The sequence below is a fragment of the Schistocerca serialis genome, chromosome 1 (genome assembly GCF_023864345.2).
Source record: "Schistocerca serialis cubense isolate TAMUIC-IGC-003099 chromosome 1, iqSchSeri2.2, whole genome shotgun sequence".
NCBI lineage: Eukaryota > Metazoa > Arthropoda > Insecta > Orthoptera > Acrididae > Schistocerca > Schistocerca serialis.
In genome coordinates this window covers 1134107951-1134134554 of record NC_064638.1, presented here as the reverse complement: position 1 = coordinate 1134134554, position 26604 = coordinate 1134107951, and the positions used below count along the sequence as shown (strand labels likewise).

The 26604-nt window shown below is 42.8% G+C and overlaps 2 protein-coding genes across 5 annotated transcripts in view; one reads left to right on the top strand and one right to left on the bottom strand.

Annotated features, from left to right (window-relative positions):
• LOC126417220 (PH and SEC7 domain-containing protein-like) overlaps positions 1-17322 on the bottom strand; it is an 826610-nt gene extending 809288 nt beyond the window's left edge. For all 4 annotated transcript variants that reach the window (XR_007575542.1, XM_050085103.1, XM_050085104.1 and 1 more), the window contains exon 1: positions 17176-17322. Coding sequence is in view for 3 of the 4 variants with exons in the window: in XM_050085103.1 (XP_049941060.1) it covers positions 17176-17310 (135 nt within the window). In the remaining variant the exon portion in view is untranslated. The remainder of the gene's footprint in view (positions 1-17175) is intronic.
• Positions 17323-18187: 865 nt separating this feature from the next.
• The window catches only part of LOC126455880 (ADP-ribosylation factor-like protein 13B), a gene marked incomplete at its 5' end in the record, with an annotated part of 214049 nt that continues 205632 nt past the window's right edge, over positions 18188-26604 (top strand). The window contains one exon of the mRNA XM_050091643.1: positions 18188-18228. Coding sequence (XP_049947600.1) covers positions 18188-18228 — 41 coding nt within the window. The remainder of the gene's footprint in view (positions 18229-26604) is intronic.

The following is a 26604-nucleotide window of genomic DNA, read 5'->3' as shown; positions in this document are numbered from 1 at the left end:
CTAATGGAACTCTATAACATATACACGGATCATTCAACTTCTTACATGAGTATATAGGAAAGTACAATACTGGGACGAATATGTAAACTATGGAACAAAACAAAAAATATAAATGTATACTTCAAAAGAATTGTCACTTAAGAATTAATAATGAACACAATCGTGGAACAAAGCTGCAACTAAATGACATCACGCCTCTGCGCGGGAGTACACGGAGACTCTTCTATCAGGTAGTGACACACGGTGTGCATCGAACATTCGAAAAAGCTATAGTCCCCCTTCAAACTGTCCCCTGTAGATGGGATGGAGTTCATCCGGCCACAGCATAATAACCAGGAATAATGTTATAGGGGTGTTAAACAGTCATGATACCACTTCTATTATAAAGTGTTCCTTACTGAGAGACTAAAGTTTGTATGAGATTGGTATATGTTAAGCCGGCCATGGTGGCCGTGCGGTTCTAGGCGCTTCAGTCCGGAACCGCGTGACTGCTACGGTCGCAGGTTCGAATCCTGCCTCGGGCATGGATGTGTGTGATGTGCTTAGGTTAGTTAGGTTTAAGTAGTTCTAAGTTCTAGGGGACTGATGACCTAAGATGTTAAGTCCCATAGTGCTCAGAGCCATTTTTGGTATATGTTATTTCGCTGTCATGCAGTTAACGTTCAGACACATGCGAATACTTTCTACGTCCACATTTACGTAGTTTTTTGTCATTGAACAATAACGAGAAAAAAACGTCGTAAACTGAAGGGCCAACACTACTGGAAGCGTTTATCATCTAGAGCAATCTGGCATTTTCACTTGCGCGGAGAATATTGGCTAAATAGTGTTAAGGTTACACGACCAACACCCACGCGTGCACTTGCTAATTGTCAATATCAATAGCATGCCCTGCCTTTATAAAACTTACTGTGAATTGGTGTGGCGAGGGAGGATACTAGTTGTGACTGCGAAATTAATTTGTTTTCTGGGGGGAGGGGTATGATCGGCAGCTGCCCTCGCCTCTGCCACGGGCCTTAACGCACTTTGCAGAATATGTACAAATGACAGCAGGGACCAAGCACATTACAGAGAGTACAATACTGCTCATCGTAAAGCGCACTGAAAACTGTGAGTGCAAATGAGGAAGGTACGCCCTGTTGACACTCAGCAAAAGCGCAAACCCTCTAAAAACAAAAAAGAAAATCAACTCCGCGTCATTTCTACGGTTTCAGACGTGGAAAAGACACTACGTCGTTAGATGGAGTCAACGGTGGAACAACAACAAGAAGTATCTGAATTACTATTTCTTTAATTTCCTGTATTATTAGTTTTGTTTGCATCTGAGTTAAGAACACATTTGTTCATTTCCAAGCCATTACCTTCGTTAAAAGCACGTCGTTAGTCAAATTCTAAAATACAAAATATGAAAGAATATAAATAGTTTCCCAGCACTCAGTTTGTACACATCACAGTTGTTATAATATACTGGAGTCATTCTCATGTTAACAAAATAATTTCATAGTACAAAACTTATTAATTTCGAACAGTTCTCACTTTCACAGTCCGTGTTATTGCTGCTACTAACTACTTTACACTCAACCATCTGCATTCATTTTAAATTCTTGAACGGTGTCGCCATGGCACAGCACTAGTATGTATTTGCTAATTTTTCGTAGTACCTGTATGTGCGTATCTTCCTATATTTGACAATAACATTTGTATGGACATATTTTACTTAGTATTTTTAATTCTTACATAGGATTCCATCAATCAGTGTATAGTACGACAGTAGATAAAATATTTTGCCCAGCAGCCATTAAGTTCCTTTAAATACTCTAAAAACTACCTGGAATTTATTGTAACAATTTTCATTTGGTTTAAAAAACTTTTTAAATTACTTTCACAAACGCTACTTCATACTGACTACAGCCACACGCACTGTCGTAGTTGTTTACGGCCCGTGGAGCAATGCGTCTTGCTGCAGTCGCTTGGATCATGTTGTTTCTTTAAATAGAGTAAAAAACCTACATTTAAATTCTGAATGTCCATTCATTAATTTGTCCGACTCCTTCGTATTCCTATTCCGCTAATAAGTCCAGTTTCGGTTCCTTACGTATTATGTGTAGAATTTACTTAGTATTTTCCGTACTACCTGCTACATGTTTTGTACTTCGTAAATGACGACCAAAAACAGGCTCATTGTTCAGACTAATATTTTCTTAAATGTGTTAAAATTACGACCAGCCTGGCCTATACAAAAACGATCACATGATCCACACTGTAACAGACGCTTCATACTTCCCACTACTTGAGCTTTTAAAATTAGATCATGGGCCGTAGGTTTCGGAAATAACGGAGGACAGCAATCATGACGTATGAGCGACCGCTGTACGACTTTCGACTGAAGAGTTGGCGCAGCAAACAGAGCGATTCCTTGCCGACCAGGACATCATGAGTCAAATTCACGCACTTTCCACTTTTTTTTCTCGTTGATAATTACAAATACTTAATGAAACTCAAGATTGCTTTGTGCAATAATTACAGGATACTATAATAATACAGCTGAAAAAAACATACTTTGTGGTTCTATATAACCACAGCGCATATCGTTTCGTATCGCTTGTTGAAGGACATCTAACCCGTAACATTGTATAGACATATTTTACTTAGTATTTTTAATTCTTACATAGTATTCCATCAATCAGTGTACAGTACGACAGTAGATAAAATATTTTCGAACTCGCTCCCAAGGCCTGTTGTGGTGGAATGCTTCTGTAGTCCCCCTACCCTCCTTAAATTGCCATGCCTACGATGTTTTGTTGTGGGTCGCGTTATCGCCTTCTCTGTTTATTTTGTTGACACATGTTACTGATAGCTGATGGAGTCTCCTAGACCGCGCCTCGTGAACTACGTACTTGTTTTCTTCACTACGGTACCCTATTGCTCAAAATGTGTTGGCACGAATGTGTCAGTTTTAAATTTCCCAAGTTTGATGAAATTGTTAGGTATAAGTGATATAGATCAAGAGATAAACGAAACGAACGACGACTTTACGTTGTACGTTAACCGGGGACCTAGAAATGACGGAGAGGCTCCGTCCCCGCCGCAGTAGTCCACAACACCACGACGACTACCACTGTCCACTTCACCCCTCCGCCGCCCCACATCGAACAGAGGGTTATCGTGCGGTTCGGCCCCCGGTGGACACACCTCCCCCCCCGCCCCCACCCCCAGGGAACGTCTCACACCAGACGAGTGTAACCCCCATGTTTGTGTGGTAGAGTAATGGTGGTGTACGCATACGTGTAGAACTTGTTTTCGCAGCAATCGCCGACATAGTGTAGCTAAAGCGGAATAAGGGAAACCAGCCCGCATTCGCCGAGGCAGATGAAAAACCACCTAAAAACCATCCACAGACTGGCCGGCTCACCGGACCTCGACACAAGTCCGGGCGGATTCGTGCCGGGGGCCAGGCGCTCCTTCCCGCGTTAGACCGCTCGGCTAACCGGGCTGGCTCACAACTTTACGTTAGCCAGTGATCACAGTTCTGATATCGAAAAAAAGTATCATTCCGAGGAAGAACTTCAGGAAAGTTGTGATGGGATCTGTCTGTTTCTTCAATGAAATACTTAAAGTGTCTGTTAAAATCGAATGTGTTTTGAGTGGTGATAAAAACGTAGTTCCCAGAAATGAATGTCAATTTGACAGACTTTCTTTTCGTACCGATCGGGTGGATTTTTTATTGCAAAACGCAAAATTAAACCCTAGAATTTAGTTTTATTTTGGAATTTATTTGCTACAGAGGTTGTATAATTTTTCAAAATGTAAAATTCAGTACTCTAACAGTCTATTTACGTGTACTATTTAAAAGAACAACACAAAATTATGTGCTTTTGTTTGATGAATACCAAAATGCTGCAGGCTTTGTTTAGTGCAATAAAATAAACTAGAAGCATTTAAACAACACTTAAATAATCGTAAAAATAAATGTTATGTAATATAAATTAAAAATTTCAAATGATTTTGCCTTACATCTCGGTTTAAACATAGGGGTCCGAGAGACCCCACCTCGTGATGTATGTTACAGGAAAGTCACCTCGTGAGTTAGGGTTAAACACCATGAGCTGCACTTATAATTGTTAAATAGCCAAGCCTGTTTTGGGTGTATAGCCCATGGTCATGGCATACTCGTTTTATGTACCTCTTGTACCTCTATATCAGTGGCACGCGTGTCTGTTGTCAATTCTTTGTGATGTTCAACTTGATGTTCATCTCTGAGTACACAGGTCACGCGTTACTGCAGTCAATTTTTGGTAATGGCATTGGCCTATCTTTTAATTCTTTGTTTGTATTATATGACTGTTACGTCACATGTGACTAAGACATGTCACTGTGTACTAAGTGACAGCAGTAACATACACGACAACCCGTGTACTGTGAAGCGAACATCAAGTTGGACATACGAAGAATTTATAATTGACACGTATCTGTTTGATAGAGATATATAATATGCCAATGACGATCGATTATATACCCGAATGCTAGTTTGGCTACTAAAAATTTAAATTGCAGTTGCCGGCCGCGGTGGCCGAGCGGTTCTAGGCATTTCAGTCAACTCTAAAGACTTGCACCAGGCGAATGGTCTACCCGACGGGAGGCCCTAGCCACACACCATTTCCATTTACTCCAGACAATTCTTCAAATTCCCCCTCCCCACACACCCGATTAGGACGCCCTCAAAACTACATTTCCGGGGAAATACGGACTTATGGCAGCCCTAAGCAAGCACGTACCCCCCTCCTCCCTCTCCCTTTCTAGTGATCAACACTAACGGAACAATATAACACTATCCCTCTTGCTGTTCGTTCAACTCTTGGCTTCTTTCCCTTTGATCACCCAGCACACTACCGCTCCAACTGGAGCTCTCTTGGATGACGATGATGGTGGTTGGTTGGTGGTGGTTATGAAGTAGCACTCAACAGCTCGTCTATCAGCGCCCCTGATGAACAAGACCAAATGCGAACCTTCTAGGTTTAGGTTAGGTTTGACTTTGGCCGTGATGATTATCAACTGAAAATACAATTTGCTTTTACCAACCACATCTATTATTCTTCAGTAATGCGTTTCGGAGGACTATACTTCCATCATCGGGTGAATAGATGTCAATAAAGCACGGATGGTACTGACCGGAATCAGAAGTGAAATGAATGAAGAGATCTTCATCAGAAAGTATATAACAGATGTTACACGAACGCGCGGCAGAATTTTGTTCCTTGCCAGTATCTTTAAAATAGGCAGCCCTTCCAGACCAAATCCGGCAGAGGGCAGGGGGCGAGCGAGAGAGAGAGAGAGAGAGAGAGAGAGAGAGAGAGAGAGAGAGAGAGAGAGAGAGGGGGGGGGGGGGGGGAAGGAATCTGTTCCCCTCCTCTAGCCCCACTTCTCAAACACCCTCTCAACCTTCTCAATTTTACTCAACAACGGAAAATTCACAACACGCTGAGGGGGCGAGTGACAGATATAATCATGATAAATTCAGATAGTTTCAATATGAAATAATTTTAACACGTCGCCGGCCGATGTGGCTGAGCGGTTCTAGGCGCTTCAGTCTGGAATGGCGCGACCGCTACGACCGCAGGCTCGAATCCTGCCTCGGGCATGGATGTGTGTGATGTCCTTAGGTTAGTTAGGTTTAAGTAGTTCTAAGTTCTAGGGGACTGATGACCTCAGATGTCAAGTCCCATGTGCTCAGAGCCATTTGATCCATTTTTTTTTTTTTTTAACACGTCAACAGTTTCCCGACAATATGTGACGAAATGAAGTGCTCTGGAGGGCGAGGAATGCCGCTCCTCAATGTCAAACTTCTATGCCCAACCTACTGTCATGAAACCAAGCGGACGTAAATGGATTGTGTTTTGGGTATAGGAAGTGCTGTTTAATCATCTGAAGATTTCTCATTTAAGTATCAATAGATCTACATCTACATGTATACTCCATGAGCCAATGCACACTGAATGGCAGGGGCTGCGTATGATTATCAGCGTATTTCTGTTCTCTATCATTCGCGTATTGCGCAAGGGGCAAAATGACTGCCTGAATAACGCGCCATAACCTCTCTTACCTTGTATATATCAAAAACGCTAAAGAGGCAGTGTGTGTTTCACTCCTCCAAGTTGAAAGGGCTGGACGGATTTAGTTGAAATTTGGAATGACGGTAGCTTTTTTGCCACGAGGCACGAATAACCATATTTTACTCATCCAGCGTTTGAGAATTGAGCACTCAGTGACTTGCAACAAATTTTACACATAATATCAAACCTTTACCACACTACACCTCGCTGACAACCCCTCAAAATAATGAAGGGAAAGACGTTGACCAATTACTTCATTTTTGCCGTTCATGCAGTAAAACTGCCGCACGAAGCATGACGTTTTAATTTATTACTTCTTTACTCTTACCTCCATTCGACACACATTTTGCAGTGTCCACACACGTTGCTGAATGTAACGACAAAAATATATCATTGTACGTCACGTAGTTCAGGAGCTGTGACCTATAATACTGACTTGTGTGAAAAAATGCAACATCATGCATGCCGTTTTAATTTATTACTTCTTTATTACTAACTCTATTCACAACACATTTCGTTTGCAGTAGCCACAATACCACTGGAAGTAACTGCAAATGGTTCAAATGGCTCTGAGCACTATGGGACTTAATATCTGAGGTCATCAGTCCCCTAGAACTTAGAACTACTTAAACCTAACTAACCTAAGAACATCACACACATCCATGCCCGAGGCAGGATTCGAACCTGCGACCGTAGCGGTAGCGCGGTTCCAGACTGTAGCGCCTAGAATCGCTCGACCACCCTGGCCGGCAAGTAACTGCAAAATTATATAATTGTAAGACACAGTTCAGGAGATACGAAGCCATAAATATCGAAATGCGTGAAAATGAAACTGCAGGGCGAAATTCGCTAGAGATATTCATGAAATACGTACCCGCCAGGTTAGCCGAGAGCGCTAATGCGCTGCTTCCTGGACTCGGGTAGGCGCGCTGGCCCCGGATCGAATCCGCCCGGCGGCTTAACGACGGAGGCCGGTGTACCAGCCAGCCTGGATGTGGTTTTTAGGCAGTTATCCACATCCCACTAGGTGAATAACAGGCTGGTCCCCACGTCCCGCCTCAGTTACACGGCTTGCAGACATCTGAACACTTTCGCACTATTCCATGGATTACACAAGACAGCTGTGGTACACTAATTCCGCCCCAGAGAGTACGGGGTGGCAGCAGGAAGGGCATCCGGCCACCCCCTTAAATTAACCTTGCCAAATCCGATTAACCATGCCGACCCTGCGTCATTGCGGGAAAAAGGCACAAGCGAAAGAAAGAAAGAATATTCATGAAATACGTACACAAACCCCTATGAAATATGATAAATAGATGTGAAATATATATCTGACATATGCGTACGTGGGCAAGGCCATAGGTAAAAAGCTCAATCTAAACCCCTGGAGTGATTTCAACCAAGTTACGATCTGGAAAGAAATACTGTGGGGGTAAGAATCACCAGCCCTCTATTGGGGTGGTGATGACAACGTGGATTCTCGACCATGGTTAGGTCAACTGTTAATACGGAAACCGCGCAGTGATCGGAAGCTATCGATACCAGAGTACATTCTGTGAAAAAAAAAAAAAAAAAAACACCATCTGCATATAGCGGTTGGACAATAATATGGGAATAAAGTGATAAACGCATGCTTGAATACAAATGCAGATGCTAGCCAAGCCGGTACGTTGCATACTGTATTTGACCATGAACGGCACTGGTGCAATGTCGTCAACACGTTGCAAGTATCAGTCATGGTCAGAACAGCCGGCCGATGTGGAACCGCGCGACCGCTACGGTCGCAGGTTCGAATCCTGCCTCGGGCATGGGTGTTTGTGATGTCCTTCCGTCAGTTAGGTTTAAGTAGTTCTAAGTTCTAGGGGACTGATGACCTCAGATGTTAAGACCCATAGTGCTCAGAGCCATTCAGAACAGTGCTATGTGTAGTTGTGAGTGCCATCATGTCGGAATTAAGTGAATTCGGAAATGGGAAAATTGTTGGTGCTCGTATGTCGAGTGCCTGAGTAACCAAAAGAGCAGAAGTATTCGGAGTTTCATGAGGCACCATATCTAAGATTTATACCGCTTACTGGGAAAGCGGAAAAGCACCATCCGCCAAGTCACAGAGCGGACGAAATATGTGTAGAGTTTTCGTGACAGATGGTCACTGACGAGGACTGTGACGAAAAATAAGATGATGACGGCTGCAAAAGTCACTGAAGAACTGAATGTTGCATTCGTGTATCCTATTAGCATCAAAACAACTCTAAGTGAGCTCCTTATGAGGAAACTGCAAGGCGAGTTGAAATTCCAAAACCACACACCAATGACGCGAATACCTGTAACAGGAAAACATGGTGCCGAGCCCATAAAACCTGGACTAAGGAGCAATGGAAGAAATCATTTGGTCTGATGATTTTCGTTTCACACAGTTTCCATTTTCTGGCGAGTTCACGTCCAATCTCTAAATTTTCTAATGTTCCTCGAAAGGACGTCGCCTTCCCTCCAACCGTTCCTATTCGAGTGCCCGAAGCATCTTCGTAATACTTGCATGTTGTTTGAACCTACCCGTAACAAATCTAGCAGCCCAGCTCTAAATGGTTTCCATGTCTTACTTTAATATGACCCAGCGGGGATCCCAAATACTCGAGCAGTATTGAAGAATGGGGCGCACTCGTGTTCTATATGCGGTCTCCTTTACAGATGAAACACACTTTCCTAAAATTCTCCCAATAAACCCTGCTACAATGTTGACACGTTCGTTACACTTCATATCGCTTCGCAACGTTACACATAGATATTTCATCGACGTAAGTATGTCAAGCAGCGCATCACTAATATTGTATTTGAACATTAAGGGGTTGAATTTCCCAATCATCGGCATTGACTTACATTTCCCACATTTAGAACAAGCTGTCATTCATCACATCGACTAGAAATTTTGTCTAAGTCATCTTATATCCTCCAAGTCAGTCAACGACGACTCCTTCCCGTACATCACAGCATCATCAACAAACAACCTCAGATTGCTATTCACCCTGTCGGTCAGATCGTTTCCGTATACAGAGAGTAAGAGTGTCCTATCACACTTCCCTGGGGCGCTCCTAAGGACTCGCTTTTGTCTCTGATGAACTCTCGCCGTCGAGGACATTGTGTTGGGTTTTGTCACTTAAAGAGGTTTTCGAGACACATATCTGGGACCTTACCCTGTAAGCTCGTACCTTCGTTGACGGTCTGCAATGAGGAACCATATCAAACGCTGTTCGGAAATCTAGGAATATGGTTACTACATGTTGCCCTTCATCCATGCACAGTTTACAAAATATCACGTAAGAAATGGACAAGCTAAGTTTCGGACGAGCGATGCTTTCTGAAACCGTTCTTAGTTGTGGACCGGAAATTTCCCGTTTCAAGGAAATTTATTGTAGTCGAACTGAGAATATGTTGAATTCTGCAGCGTGGGCTCCATGGATTCTCTGCACGGTCGCATTACTGCCAAGGATTATGTAACCGTTTTGGCTGATCAGTTCTGTCCCACGGTACAATGTTTGTTCCCCAACATCCCTGTTCACACAGCTCGCATAGTTCACAACTGGTTTTTTGACTCCGTTTTTTGTGTTGCGTCTTCCCTGGGTATCACAGTCACCAGATCTCAGTATCATGGAGTCTTTGCGGTCTACTCTGGAGAGAATGGCGCGTGGTCGCTACCCACCTCCATCGTCGTTACGTGAACTTGAGGCTATTTTGCAGGAATAATGGTACAAGATTTCATTGAAAACCATACAGGATCCGTATTTATCCATTCCGAAACGACTAGACGGTGTTTTGAATACCAATGGTTTTCGTACACCGTGTTAGGCATGATAATATGTTGTACTCTTTGTGTCTACTGTGGCAACGGCATTGCCGCAGTGGATACACCGGTTCCCGTGAGATCACCCAAGTTAAGCGCTGTTGGGCGTGGCCGGCACTTGGATGGGTGACCATCCAGCCGCCATGCGCTGTTGCCATTTTTCGGGGTGCACTCAGCCTCGTGATGACAACTGAGGAGCAACTCGACCGAACAATATCGGCTTCGGTCAAGAATACCATCATAACGACCGGTAGAGCGGTGTGCTGCCCCTCCTATCCGCATTCTCCCCTGAGGATGACACGGCGGTCGGATGGTCCCGGTAGACCACTCGTGGCCTGAAGACGGAGTACTCTTTATGTTTCCATATTTTTGTCCATCTCTGTGTGAACAAACGTGAGTAGCACTGCAATACGCGTGCATTAATCTCTCTCTAAAACGACTGCAACACCTCATAGTGTCCATGCCTTGACGCGTTACTGCTGCTTTGAGTGCTCGTGGAGGACAATCACAGTCCCTTCCCACGACTGTGGGTCACTCGGTGTACTTCTCTCTGTCCTAGAGAGGCCATGCACGGGTCATTTACTCGTATCTACATCTTTCAAACTATATAATGCTTAGCAGAATAAAGAAAGACGATTAGTGTTGAACGTACCGTTGATGACGAGGTCATTTGCGACCAAGGACACCGACGGATTGGGGAAGGAAATCGGCTATGTCCTTTACATTTATTCAAACACTCCAGCTTCAACCGATATATGCAAAACACGGTAAATGTACCTTTAGATGGCCGTAGAAGCGTCTGATCTGCTGTGCTCCCGAATGCGACTCCAATTTCCACAGGGCCCCTTCGTTCCTTCACTGCAGAATACGTTTAACGAGTGGTACTAGGTAAGTGTGTCGGATGGCCTATGGCGTTGGCCAAATGCCAGTACGAGAGGGAAAACAAAAACCCCCGGACAGCACTCGTTGCGGCCGGTACAGCAGGAAAGCATACATTCCCAATAAGGCGTAGCGGCCACCAGGCATCCTGCTCGCAACTGGGTTGTGGCGAGGTCGCCTCCTGATCCCGGTGGCCTGCTTCTGCTTCTGGCTCCCGGTCGCGAAATGCAGCCCCGGCGTTCAAACACGGATGCTGTGCTTCGTCCGTATCGGCCGATGAATCACATCAGAAATGGGAGTGACGTACTACATCCCGAGCACAGCGCTTTAATGTCACTGATCTCTCGGTGAACCAACTGATTGAAACGCATGTCTTCAAAAACATTGCTAAGCTGATATGATGCTAATTGCATCCGTATAATGGAATAGTCGATGAATTTGCGAAGAGCGTCGCTTAAAACGGCTGATTTAAAAACATTCTATAAGCGTCGTCACACCTGACGGCTGCATTACATACAGGGTGTTCGGAAATTCCCGTTACAAACTTCTAGGGCTTGTAGAGGGGACTCAGTAGACAATATTTCGAGCAGGAACACATGTTCGTTGAAAACATGTTTGCTAGGCAGGTAGTCAACAGGCTAGTTATGGTGGGGCGCGATTACGTCGGATCGCCTGACGTAATTTGACGTCTATCCTACCACTGTTCTGGTTCAAGCTTCATTCACGTGCCTGTGAGTGTTAGAGCAACATCGTTCTGTACAAGTCTGCAGAATACACCGACGTGATCTTCCTGTATGGCGAACCTCACGGCTGCTTGTCGCCTTTATCAAGATCGTTCTCCATAACGTCCGACTCTATCGCGCCCCAATTGCGCAACGGCTACGAGAAAGGATTAAACTTCACCGTCAGCAGGCGGATATGGTGATCCAATGAAACGCCGCCTACTCAAATTACCAGAGGCCGTACTGTAAACAACAGTGTTTGCGAAAACATTGTGGATAAATACAAACATTCGATACAATTATGGCAAATTATAAATTTGTGTGTTCCGTAAGTCACATGAAATTTAATCATAGCTCATTTGCCAACCATCTACATCTAGTACACTTTCGAGATAACCTTCACTGCGAATGTAATGGAATAATAGCACGACATATCAATTTTTTAAAGAAATTTTCGCTATTTGACTGTCATTGATATAATTTTACACAATTTTTCTTCCAAAAAATTCTACATGAGTTTGTTTTCTCACGAAGGAAACATCAGATATCAATCAAATTTTTTTTCCGAATGTAAATTGTATGCAAACCAATAAACTGATTTCATACAACAGTGAATTATCTCACCGATCCTTACCAACTAATATAGCAGTACTCCTTCGTAAAAATACTTTCATTTTAAAACTATTTATGAAGTTTTTAAATAAAAATCCCTAAAACAATGACAGATGGCTGCATGGTCTCCACGACAAACGCCACCAATAAGAAGTTGTATCTCTCATTTTCCGCAGTACACTAGTCACTTCAGAACCACGCTCGTATCAAGCCCAGAAGGAAAAATGTCAAATTCAAATGTCTGTCGACGCCGAGGTAGCTATGTAGCATGCATAGCCTCAGGCTTGGGAAGGGTGAGAAACTATATCAACCGTGTTACGTCTAAGGAACCATCCTGGCATTCTATTTCCACTGACACTGGGATACCACGAAGTCCGCGGATCTGGATGGCCAGATGGGGATTTGTGCTCCACGCCTTGCATATGGGAGTTCTACGTGCTAACCACTGCCTTACCTCACAAGCTACGCCCGTACTATGAGAATACTTATTCAACGTAACGGCATCCATACTCTGCAAACCACTACGAAGTGTACGACAGAGGATACTCCCAGATATTACGGCGTTTCGTAAACGCCTCTGTGCACTCTGTAACTGCTCTAAGCTCATCTTCGCGGTCCCTATGAGGAAACTGTACTATAAGATTTTCCACTTAACATTAGTTCTTAAAACCTCATAAACAGGGTTTTGCGGGATTGTGGCGCCTCTATTCAAGTATCTGCCAATTCAGAGTTGTTTTTTTTCCCAGCATATAGGTAGCTCCTTCCTGGGAATCAAATCCGTGACCATTCGTATTGTCCTTCCTTATATACACCTTCAACACCGCCAGTAAGTGAAAATGACCGTGCCTCGTTGAATGAATAGGTTCTCGTCAGATCAACGAAATTAAACAACGTCGGGCATGCCAGTACTAGGATGGGTAAATGCCTGGATACGCCACTTGCTGTCGGTTGCTTTCCCTTTGCCTTTCGGCAAATGAGAGGAGAGGTGGTGGCGTAATGTTTTTGATAACCAGGCTTTGCGCCAATGTCCTAGATTAAATTCCATACATCTCATGACATGGGACACTGCTGATGGTGACGTGTCCGTCAGATGCAGACATAAACCTCGTCGGCCCCTTGGTGCTACGCGAGAGGTGTAGACAGTGTGCCGCCACCGGGTTTCATTCTTTCATTTCTATCGTCGTCGTCATCCTCCAACAAAAACATGACACCACACTAAATACATCCATTACAGTCACCTACACTTATCAGATACACTACAACACACAACTTTCACACTTCGCGAAGGAAAGATACCATGGTAGGTGAAGGACACAAAAATCTTTCAAATTAGGCGGCTGAACCTGTCCTTCGTGGTCTAGCAGCCAACAGTTCACTGTTTTACATCTAGTAGATCTTATCTGGTGTGGGTCCAACACGCTTGAGCAATACTCTACGATGGGTCGCACGAGTGTTCTGTAAGCAGTTGTCTTAGTAGATTGCATCTTCCCCTGTCTACCACGTGCTTCAGCTACGACGCAAGCTCTGATCATTTCATTTCATATCCCTTCAAACTGTTACAGCCAGGTATTTGTATGAGGTTATTGATTCCAACTACGACTCACTGATATTGTAATAATGGGATACTACTTTTTATGTCAGAGATTGTGACCAGTTCCACTCATTACATGCAGTCTTCACACCTAAGAAACATTTTTAATTAACACTGACGAAATTCGAAATAAGATCGAAATAAATTCGCTGATTTTGAATAACTTAGTGTCAACTATATTGTGTACAGATGTTCTACCAGTTACTGACATATTAAAGTTTGTGCCGGATCAGGACTCGAAACCAGGTCCAGCACAAATTTTCATGTCATCAACACGTATAACATCTGTACGCCAGGTTATTCTCATCCCGCGAATTTATTTCGAGATACATAGAGTCTGACCTGCTCTTGTCAGTCTGACACCTATATAGCAATATTCATAAAAACGTCCTTGCCCAATATTTTAATGGAGACGCAGCAGAACCACACTGATTTGTCAAGTGATAAGTCTAAAATGATTTCGTTTGAATTAAAGGTTTACACGTATTTGAAATTGGTGAAACAAGAGTCTACAACGCAGACATGTCAGCTGTGATAAAGTTAGCGCTGTGAAACAAAAGATTCAATATCATGCACCTTAACCTACTCAGTTTATATAAATCCTAACACAAAAACGACTTGGGGCACTGAAAACCATACCACCATGCTCATAGGTGCGACTTGATTTTTAACCATGTCTCAACATACCACACTTCCTTTTAAAAAGTTGTACACCCACTTTATGCTATGGAATTTTAATTAAAATTTACGCTGATTTTTACCATTAATGTTAACTCACATTTTCATATATAGGCTAGTGACAATAGTACCTTTTTGACAGTTGAAAAATTTGTAATGTGAAATTATAACTAAAACACACACACACAGTTATATACGATTCCAACATTTCATAGTCCTTGATATCATTTTCATGGTCCTTGTTATTTTCATTATGTACGTTCTGTGGCTTGGTACTGCCAATCCAACTCTACCTCTAGGTGATAAAGACACTAAACTGTGTTGGTAATCCTAGATAACAACAGCGCAGCGCAGAGCACTGGAACTATGCTTTGTGCTGAGACAACTTTTCGTGAATGTTGATATATACGATGTGGTCCTACAGCACAGATAAAGCTAGTTCACCGTAAGATTAATGGACGCGAAGAGCATACATGCGTACTACAATTTCGAAGTATGCGACGGTGTGTTTTTGGCCCTTACGGTTCTCAGCGCTTCAGATACTGACGCTGCACAATAGTTTCTGTATTTACTCGACTATCTTTTTCCCCTAAAGTCAGGGAGTTTCGTGAACACCCACGAGGGTAAAATTAGATCTTTATGTAACGATCAGTGGAAATGGATACTGCAACAGACTTCGCGAGACAACAGTTCGTCCAGGGACCACTCTCAACAACACGACGGAAAATTATCGATGCTGGATAGATGGTGTATTGTCAAAATTTTGTTCACTAGTTTGGCAGCATGGTTTCTGTAATTTCTACCTGTTGATCGAGAGCCTGCGTCGACAGAGTGACGCATATAGGCGCAGACAGATTTGCGCAGCGCTCAGCGCTGTAGCCTACTATGATATCACATGGGCTGTGCTGTGCCGGTGCACCGACGCAGTCTGCGCACACAACAAACCGGTTACTGCCCGACGCGCCGCGCCAAGCTGCTGCGATGCTGCCGCCGTTGTTTTATTTCCCCCTCTCTATCTCCTCCTTTTCTTCTTCGTTTCCATCTGTGGCACGAGATGATGGAAGCAAGGTGTTCCCTTCCCGCCGAAATTCCGCAGACTTCTGTAGCCAAACCGTGCGCGAAAAGCACCCTGCAACGCAAGCATCGTGGTTGCCTTTGACCAAAGCACTACAGCAACACGAGATGAATATGAATACCGATAATCTCGTTACGGTAACCTCTACACATAATTGTATTAGATACGCAGACACAATCGAGGAAGAAATTTTTAGAGAAACGTTAGAAGCACATCGACAAACAATTGTTCTACAGCATTCAACTGAGCCATATTTCATCAATCTGTCTGCACCTCTCAACCGAACACACAGGGCGCAAATTCTATCGAAGCTAGTAAAAGACAATTGTGGGACTCTTAACCACACAGAATGAGGTTGCGTATATTGTTTTGCGCTGACACGTCTCGCCGGGGTCAGATGCATTGCTGAATTATAGAACTAATGAAGAAATAGTTGAATACGAGCATATATTTACTGTTGCTGCCTCAAAATACTTAAAAATCAGCATATAAAGCATCAGTGTTACTGACACTGTAACCTGGATAGCTAAAATTAGCCCATCGTCACTGAAAAAGCCAGACCCAAAACCGTATGCGAGCGCCACTCCCACCCGGCTCGGCACATGCACAATAATACCTGTCTATCCAGTATGTACATATCGCTCACGAAATGCAAAACAAGAATTAACATGTCCCACACACTGTTTCAAACTTTCATTAGAGTATCAATAAAACATTTTTGCGATGTTACGCTACCTGCAAAAAAAGACATACGCAATATCGTGGTTAAAATTTTTATGGAAACACGTCGCAAGTATTTACGGTTCTTTATGATATTGTAAATATAACTTACAATTACACAACGGTTCGAAACTATAACAACGCTCTACCTTATATGCTTTTTTGCTTCTGAAAAAATGTTCACATAATGTCAACAACATACACTGCAAGAACCACTGCATCACATTTTAAACCAGTAATTAAACAACTGCCATAGTCAGCGAGGGATGTTGCCTATAACACCCTTATAACAGCCCGTATGTTGCAAACACATTTAATAACCGGGTACTAAATCATACGAGAAGTACAGGTGAATTTATATATCAAATTAGGCTTGTTATCTGTTAAATTACGTTCTATTCGCCAGCGTTACAAACAATCTGGTCTTCACTGTCGGTGTCAAAAAAATTAACAAATTATTCAATCTAATACTGAAAGATATTTGTTTCATCATTCTAATTTCATTTTAAATTCATAAAATGTCAAGAAAGTAAGTCTACATACATGATTACAAACAAGAGACTTTCATAGAACAAATAATGGTTTTGATCTAAAACAGTCAGCGATAAAACAAGTTCCCTGTATTGCTCGGTATCAAATGATTTACTTTTCCGTACAATATAATAGCTATACAGTATACTTCACTGTTACAGTAGTGTAACGGTTATATTTCACAATTCTGAATGAACATTCCAGTAGAGTATGTTACAAGAGGCAGCGGCTCACTCTGAACAACAGACATCGACTCATTATCACACGAAATAATGCTTAGCAGCTCCCTGTATTTACATTTTGGTAAAACCTGTCAATGCGGTAATTCCAATCCAAAACACAAATGTCAAGCATAGGCTGTTATGAACGCCACCACATGCACACAAGTTTATTTACTGAGTGAAATTAGTTGTAGAGCATACCTCACCACTCTCTGCAGCGGGGGAGTTTTCAATGATGTCATAAATTATAGGTGGTAATCCAGCTGTACCTAAAAGTGAAAAACCTAAACCACAAGAATCACTCCTCCGTAGCACTACCATCAACTCCTCAGCCATGTTTAGCTGACTGCCTACATTGATTTACGAGTCCGTAGACATTCAAGCCATCTGTGCCCTACTGCGCAACTTAGTTCTGATAATGACCGTAAGATGTCACTACTTTCGGGGAACCACGCAAGAGCGGAGAAGATCTGCACTGAAATTAATCTGGGTTAGACGGCAGATCTGTGTGTGGGCTGATTGAGAGGAAAGCTCAATCAAGTTGTTTAGCGGGCGTAATGTATGATCACGGTTTCCTCCGTAATTATATAAACGCTTAACTACCACCTCAATATTGAGAGAAGTTGCTTTCCAAAGCTTTAAAATACAAGCCAGGAAGAAGAATAAGTTATAAGTGTTGGAGGAAAATTGGCTTTATTCTCCAAGAAGGCCTGGTGACTCAGCAAATAATGTAATCCTTTGAGTTGCGGCTGGAGTCTCCATACGAAACAATTTTGTGCTAACGACATAATCGAGTAAAACATTTTTAGGGCTGGTTCTGCGTATAAGCTATAGGAAATTATCATTCGCTCTTCTGGTAATGATTTCCGACCCAACGAAAATGAAATCACTTTACAGGAGAATAGCAAATGTTGGAAGTGTGTTATAGCAAGCTTTTCAGAAACTTGTAACGCGTCACAGACAGTAAAACAAAATTTTAAGATTGTGGACTGGATTTGCTTTACGATCGAATTTTTTTACATTTCAGAAGTATTTGAAGGACTGCATGCATTTAGTAAAGAGTCTGCGATCTTTTCCAAATCGCCATTTCATTTTTCGTTTTCATGCAATACAGGTAGTTACCATTCCGAACATTCTTCTGTTTCGTTTTTGCACTGCAATACACGAGTGACAGCGATACGTGCAATCTAGCAGGCGGTGACATTGTTTATGTTATGGCGGACGAAGAGCTGTTGAATGTGTTGTGAGACTTGTGTATGTGGTTCATATTCTTGTTCTTATGGTTTAAAGTTAACCCAGATGCGTCCTCACGCTCGTCGTATAACATGGGAAACTGTTCATGCTGTCGGAGGAGCAATAAAGTTGGGCCTTCAAGCGAGAGTCACAAGTAATTGAAACAGATGTAATCCCTTGCCTGACATGACAGACGAAAATGCACGTCTTTACATTGTTTTTCTGCAATGAATCATAATTTTGCCTTACATGTTTCGACCGGCACAAATGTCTTGTTGATAATTGTGTACAAATCCTTTCATTAGCTAATATACGTTCATTTCTTGAATAAGTGCACGCACTGTTTTCATCCTGATATCTGCACCGCCACAACTTTCCGATATTAGGAGCAATATAGCATATTTTCTGATGCACACTTCATGCGATATATTGTGCGTCCTTATATACTTAAGGACGGTCTAATTTTTGTTTCATCTCTTCATTGTGCCAATAGTTTAGATGCCTGATACACAGATTTATCAATCCAATTTACTGTTTTCTAATTTAATTTTACGAAAACGCTTAAGAGTAAAAAAGTTTTATTGATTTCTCACGAAGAGACGCCCTTAAACAAATGTAGAATAATTTAAGGCCTTTCAATTGCCGTTTCTTAAGGAAATAGCCGCACATATTTATGTCAAACAGTGATATAAAAAAATTTTCGTTATAGATGCAAGCTTCTCCTCGATTAGTATGTTTTCTTATTAATGCCTTACTATTTAATAACTTTTTTATATGGCTTTATGAGTGGAGTACAACATTTCTCCAAACTTTTGCTGTTACACTGCCAATTTCAGGGCGTGCTATTGTTCCCGAATTCACAGATTCCGGACAAATGGTGACGACCATGAGATTTGGGAGGGGGGGGGGGGGTATTACTGTGTATATAAATTAGTAGAGCGACGTATTAAGATCACAGCAACTCTGTGATAGGTCGAGGAGGAAATTCTACCCTAATGTAAATGCTTGCTGTCCAAACAGGAAACACCTTCTGCCAATGAACCTTTCATGCCAGCCCATTACATAATGATGATGAAGATAGCAGCCATATTTTTTCCCTTCAGTCATGTGAAGGGAACGAAAATACATACAGTTTCTTTACAATTAAAATAAATAAAGGAGAAAATATTTGTGTTATTTTAAGAAAAAAGGAACAGATGGCAGTGGTGAGACTGGTGCTATGGTGGAGCTGAAAATGCTGTTTCTGGCAAGTCCATTGATGTAAGCTCTCAATAAGTGCAGTGAGGTTAGTGAAGGAGAACAGAAGAGTGAAGGACAAGAACGATGGAACAGTGTGGTGGAGTGAGCTATTGGGGGAGGGGGGGGGGGGGGGGGAGAATAATGATGAGCTAGGAAGTGTATTTGATAAGTGGGGTCTGGCAAAGGAAGGATAAAGGATGGATTTATAGTGATCAGAAGACTATCTGAGGAAAGGATTTGGGCATTAAGGATATTGTTGGTAGGTCGGGTACATGTGAGTGCACACTCTTAGTTGGAAAGCAGAACCCATTTGTAGTTGGGTTTGGATATGGTGTGGAGCTGGAAAGAGGAAAGATGGATTGGCAGTGGCCTGGAATTGGGAGACAATGAGGTTTTTATCTTTGGATTTGTGATGAAATATTGAAACTCCTTATCAACTAGATAGAATGTCATTTGCCACCATCATGTGCCATTTATTAGGTGTGGATGGGATTTCTGTGGCCGCTAATCAAATGTGAAACATACTGTGATTAATATAAAGATTGTATAACACAAAACAACTATCTTGACAAATTAAATTTTCATTTTGTGGCTCCTTACTGTTTCCTATACAGGATGATTCCATGATGATAATACTAACTTTCAGTGATGATGGACAAGCATAAATGCATAACTTTGAGGTAAAGGGCTCTGGCCCAGAATGACCAAATCAAAAGTTATAAGCAAAAATTGTTCTGCTACCTCTTACTGTGGAATACTTGTACTGGTACTTCTGTGGCTAAGATTGTAGAGTAGCCAACTATCATAGGTGATAATATTGACAAAAAAAAAAAAAAAAAAAAAAAAAAAAAAAAAAAAAAAAAAAAAAAAAAAAAAGGTAGTAAACAGGGGTCTAAAATGCGCAGCTTAAGAGCTGTGTGTTCTTGTTCAGTAGAAGAGATGTGTTTCACAGTATCGAAGATGAACAAGTGCTCATAGCTCTTAAGATACACATTTTAAACCTCATGTTAAATAGACTTTTTGTTTCCTCTTAAAATTGCCTAGCCTGCAATCTTAGCAACAACAGTACTGGTACAAGTATTCCACTGTCAAGAGGTATCAGAATGGTTTTTGTTTAAAACTTTTGACTTGGTTGTTTCCAGGCCTAGGTCCCTTACTTCAAATTGATGTATTTACCCTTCTCCACCGTCCCTGAAAGTTTGTAACATTATCACAGAATCATCCTATGCACCTAAGAAGTTTAGTAAGTCATTTGATAAAACAAAGAAAACGGAGTACCTGACTTTGTCTTCAAAGTAAACTTTTGTTTATGTTAATAGATCTGCCAGCAAAGGCTTCTTTTGAATTCAGTTTATATAATTCAAGTCTTTATGCTCCATCACTACACCAGATATTGGTAGTACCAGGAATCATTCCTACAATGACTTGGAGAAAAGGTGCATTGTGCTTGCACCTCTCAATGAATTCTCCAGCAGTTTTCATCCAAATTGACTTTTTGTGGTGTTAATTGAGAACGAATTACACTGACAAGCCAAAATGTCATGACCACAGCTCACTGTGTTGTTGGATGCACCCTGGTGGCATTGTGGACATGTGATGCAGTAACTGAAGACTGTGAGTGGAACAGACATGGATGCTGGATGCAAATGGGAAAATCCATTAAGTTAAGTTATTTTGTCAGAAGGTGGATTGTTATTACACAGAGCCTGTGAACAAGTATCTTAAAACGAGATGTTCATGTGCTACTGTCATGGGCATCTATGGAAAGAGGTAGAATGACAGCGAAACTACCACTAGGTGCTCAGAATGTGGGGTTGGGACACTTGGCTGCTCTGTAAAGTAGGATAGATGGTGATCGGTGGCATCTATGCCAGAAGAGCACAATGCTGGTGGATGCACAAGTTTTCTGGAGTGCACCATTGTTTTAACATGACGCTCCGCAGCAGACCACTCACTATATGTTGACGTGTTGACCCAACATCATCAGTTACGATTGCAGTGGCCACAAGACCATCGGGATTCCACTGTCAATCAATGGAAATATGTTGGCACTTTGGGTGAAACACATTTTTGCCACACTGGGTCGATGGTCATAGCCACAAACACTGTTATCGAAGTGAACGGCGACTTGAAACGTGCGGCACGCCATGGACGCAGGCTGTTGAGAGCAGTGTTGTGCTACAGGAGACATTCTCTTGTGCTTGTATGGGGCATGTGGTAATACTGGAAGACACATTGACAGCTGCGAACCATCTGCCTCCCTTCATGTTTGATGTATTCCCCAATGGCAATGTCATCTTTCAGTGGTATAACTGTCAGTGTCTCAGAGTGAGAACAATGCTACAGTGGTTTGGGGAGCATTATAGTGAACCCAAGTTGATGTCTCGGCGACACCAACTTCGCCTGATTTAAATCCTATGGAACCCATTTGGGTAACTATCGAGCACTGTCACTGCAAACGCAAGTCAGTGGTCCATTATTTACGTGAATTACATGTCCTGTGCATAGACATCTGATGCCACATACCTTCACAAACCTACCAACAAACTGTCGGATCCCTGATATGCAGAATCCATTATGTATTTCGTTCAAAAGATGGACAAACAAGATATAACGTGAGTGGTCATAATGTTTTGGTTTATCAGTGTATCTCTGCACTCAGAGATTTTATGACATTTTCTTACTCACCTATAATTTATCCAGGGGCACTATCAAAGACAGTTGACAGTTTTGTATAATAATGTGCCTTATGTATTCAGTGTTGTCAATTGTTATGCTTGTTTGTGGTTGATCCATTTCCTTTTTCATTTGAGCAGCATTTTAAACTGGTCGTAAACATGTTTGCTAATCATGGCTTCTATTCCATACATTTGGACCATCATAATATCGCTATTATTTGCAATTAAAGATGATAAGTTTTGTCTATTGCACCACTGCACTTAACTCAAAGTGGATAAATTAAGGCATATGATGCTGCCTGTCATGTTTGACCAGTGATGTCATACCACACCACAAAATGCAACACGTACCAGATTTCAACATTGTGATGAATACTCATAACCATTTCCTTGATGCCAAAATATGATCATGAAGTACAGAATAATGCAACCAAGGCAAATGGCGGTTTTGGGCAGTGAGCAAAAAATCATACAAATAGTCAAATACAAAGCGCAAAAAAGACAAAAATAAGATATAGTGAAAAATCATGAAAAAGTGGTGAAACACCACATCTACAGCCTGAGCTGTGCTGTGTAACAGAACTTAAAACACTGACAATATAGGTAAAAAAAAAACCTGATTAAATTCCACATGAAGAAAAGATAGAACCTCACAACTATGTATAGCACAAACACAAGGAACAAACAGTGAAGAATACCAAAATAACACATTTGACAAACCAATTTAGAAACACCCAGACAATAAGAACACGCATCACAATTAACAGAACGCACTGTTGTACATGAAACAACCCCCATCCCAATCTCCCATCCCTGTCCTAAGCTTACAAGAAAAACTTCATTGCATTACAACCCTACCAACCCACCCCACCCCACTAGCCAGAAATAAATACACTCCTGGAAATGGAAAAAAGAACACATTGACACCGGTGTGTCAGACCCACCATACTTGCTCCGGACACTGCGAGAGGGCTGTACAAGCAATGATCACACGCACGGCACAGCGGACACACCAGGAACCGCGGTGTTGGCCGTCGAATGGCGCTAGCTGCGCAGCATTTGTGCACCGCCGCCGTCAGTGTCAGCCAGTTTGCCGTGGCATACGGAGCTCCATCGCAGTCTTTAACACTGGTAGCATGCCGCGACAGCGTGGACGTGAACCGTATGTGCAGTTGACGGACTTTGAGCGAGGGCGTATAGTGGGCATGCGGGAGGCCGGGTGGACGTACCGCCGAATTGCTCAACACGTGGGGTGTGAGGTCTCCACAGTACATCGATGTTGTCGCCAGTGGTCGGTGGAAGGTGCACGTGCCCGTCGACCTGGGACCGGACCGCAGCGACACACGGATGCACGCCAAGACCGTAGGATCCTACGCAGTGCCGTAGGGGACCGCACCGCCACTTCCCAGCAAATTAGGGACACTGTTGCTCCTGGGGTATCGGCGAGGACCATTCGCAACCGTCTCCATGAAGCTGGGCTACGGTCCCGCACACCGTTAGGCCGTCTTCCGCTCACGCCCCAACATCGTGCAGCCCGCCTCCAGTGGTGTCGCGGCAGGCGTGAATGGAGGGACGAATGGAGACGTGTCGTCTTCAGCGATGAGAGTCGCTTCTGCCTTGGTGCCAATGATGGTCGTATGCATGTTTGGCGCCTTGCAGGTGAGCGCCACAATCAGGACTGCATACGACCGAGGCACACAGGGCCAACACCCGGCATCATGGTGTGGGGAGCGATCTCCTACACTGGCCGTACACCACTGGTGATCGTCGAGGGGACACTGAATAGTGCACGGTACATCCAAACCGTCATCGAACCCATCGTTCTACCATTCCTAGACCGGCAAGGGAACTTGCTGTTCCAACAGGACAATGCACGTCCGCATGTATCCCGTGCCACCCAACGTGCTCTAGAAGGTGTAAGTCAACTACCCTGGCCAGCAAGATCTCCGGATCTGTCCCCCATTGAGCATGTTTGGGACTGGATGAAGCGTCGTCTCACGCGGTCTGCACGTCCAGCACGAACGCTGGTCCAACTGAGGCGCCAGGTGGAAATGGCATGGCAAGCCGTTCCACAGGACTACATCCAGCATCTCTACGATCGTCTCCATGGGAGAATAGCAGCCTGCATTGCTGCGAAAGGTGGAGATACACTGTACTAGTGCCGACATTGTGCATGCTCTGTTGCCTGTGTCTATGTGCCTGTGGTTCTGTCAGTGTGATCATGTGATGTATCTGACCCCAGGAATGTGTCAATAAAGTTTCCCCTTCCTGGGACAATGAATTCACGGTGTTCTTATTTCAATTTCCAGGAGTGTAAATCCGGCCACCCACTCCCATTTCACTAACAATCCAGAGCACTTACATTTTCCCAGCTACATGAAATATGAAAAATACTTTACCCCTGTTGTTGTTGTGGTGGTCTTCAGTCCAGAGACTGGTTTGATGCAGCTCTCCATGCTACTCTACAGAACACTTTTCATACTTTTCCACCATAGCCTGTAGAATGGAATAATGCCTTTCTCTCTCTCCCCCCCCCCTCCCCCCTCTAATCTCCCATATCCCTCAGCAGTATTTTAGTATTTATATGGGCCCCAATCTCATAGTCTTTCAATTCAGTGTTATCATTCACAACCAATCAATTATATCCCCTACTACCCAACCCCCTGATATGAAGCATACAGGTCAGGCTTAATGGTACCTCCCTCTGCTACGTACTCCTCTATTAAAAAATTCAAAACCCACTTGCTATCATTTCCAACCACCCAGGAAACTAAATTATCAGAATACTCCCCCAGAAACAACTGCTCCAAAAAAACCGAAGACCAACTACTTTGCACCCCCAATCAATCTTCCTCATTCCAAATGTCCACTCATCTACTTGAACTATTACCCCCAGCCCCCTGATTATCAAGTATACCGTATAAATTTCTCACACACACCTCTACAGAATGAAAACACATCAACTACTGCCCATTCACAAACCCCATATTCATGCTTGGTATGCTTAATGGAAGACTCATAACAAAAATGGTGTGTCAACAACATAATACTAACTTACGGACTGAGTCTCAATATCTCAAACCACAATCCACACCTGATGGACTACTACATGTAGCTGTTGGAAGATTGTTGAGAGGAAACCTAGTCACTTTCATACAGTGCCCCAGTAACATCCACTTTTGCAGAAACTTAGTAGTGGATTCAAGGTCCTGCAGCCAGCACCCCAACATTGGACTGTTGAAAATGACTTTTCGAATCTTTGATGCACAAAGAAAAACAGCTCAATCAAAATCAACCAACCATCTAATCAAACGCCTTATACAGACAACATAAAAAAAAGTGAATATACCAAAGAAATAAAAGAGTGGATACATGTTTAGTTTGGTTAAGTTTGTTGGCATATTGATTAGCATATTGATGTAGGAATAGTCATAAGACAGTACAGCATGTGCACAGCTCGGTTCAACACATTAATTCATATAAAATTAACATATAATGAATATAAAATTAAAATTTACAACATATTAAGAAATTTCACAATGAGCTAATGCATTGGCCTCATAATGCTCTCTGATGATTTTGACATACGTGCAGTACACGTTGAGGAACACATTTATCACATCTACAGTTAAAAGAATATACAAACAAGATATTAAATCTCCAGAATGAGGTTTTCACTCTGCAGCGGAGTGTGCACTGATATGAAACTTCCTGGCAGATTAAAACTGTGTGCCCGACCGAGACTCGAACTCTGGACCTTTGCCTTTCGCGGGCAAGTGCTCTACCATCTGAGCTACGGAAACACGACTCACGCCCGGTCCTCACAGCTTTACTTCTGCCAGTATCTCGTCTCCTACCTTCCAAACTTTACAGAAGCTCTCCTGCGAACCAGATGGTAGAGCACTTGCCCACAAAAGGCAAAGGTCCCGAGTTCGAGTCTCAGTCGGGCACACAGTTTTAATCTGCCAGGAAGTTTCATATCAGCGCACACTCTGCTGCAGAGTGAAAATCTCGTTCTGGAAACATCCCCCAGGCTGTGGCTAAGCCATGTCTCCGCAATATCCTTTCTTTCAGGAGTGCTAGTTCTGCAAGGTTTGCAGGAGAGCTTCTTGACAAGTTTGGAAGGTAGGAGACGAGATACTGGCAGAAGTAAAGCTGTGAGGACCGGGCGTGAGTTGTGCTTCGGTAGCTCAGATGTTAGAGCACTTGCCCGCGAAAGGCAAAGGTCCCGAGTTCGAGTCTCGGTCGGGCGCACAGTTTTAATCTGCCAGGAAGTTTCAAGATAATAAATTTTCAATAACAGCATGACTGAATGACAATGAAGAAAATACAAGTGTCTGGGTCATTCCATGTCAGTTCAAACAATTTGAGAAAATGTTCCAGCTGATAGTCTCAGATCTGGCTGAAATTTAGCACACCAATGCTACCAAGTGTGGAACACTCATGTATAAAATTTTAAGTTCCTCTGCAAATTAGTTCC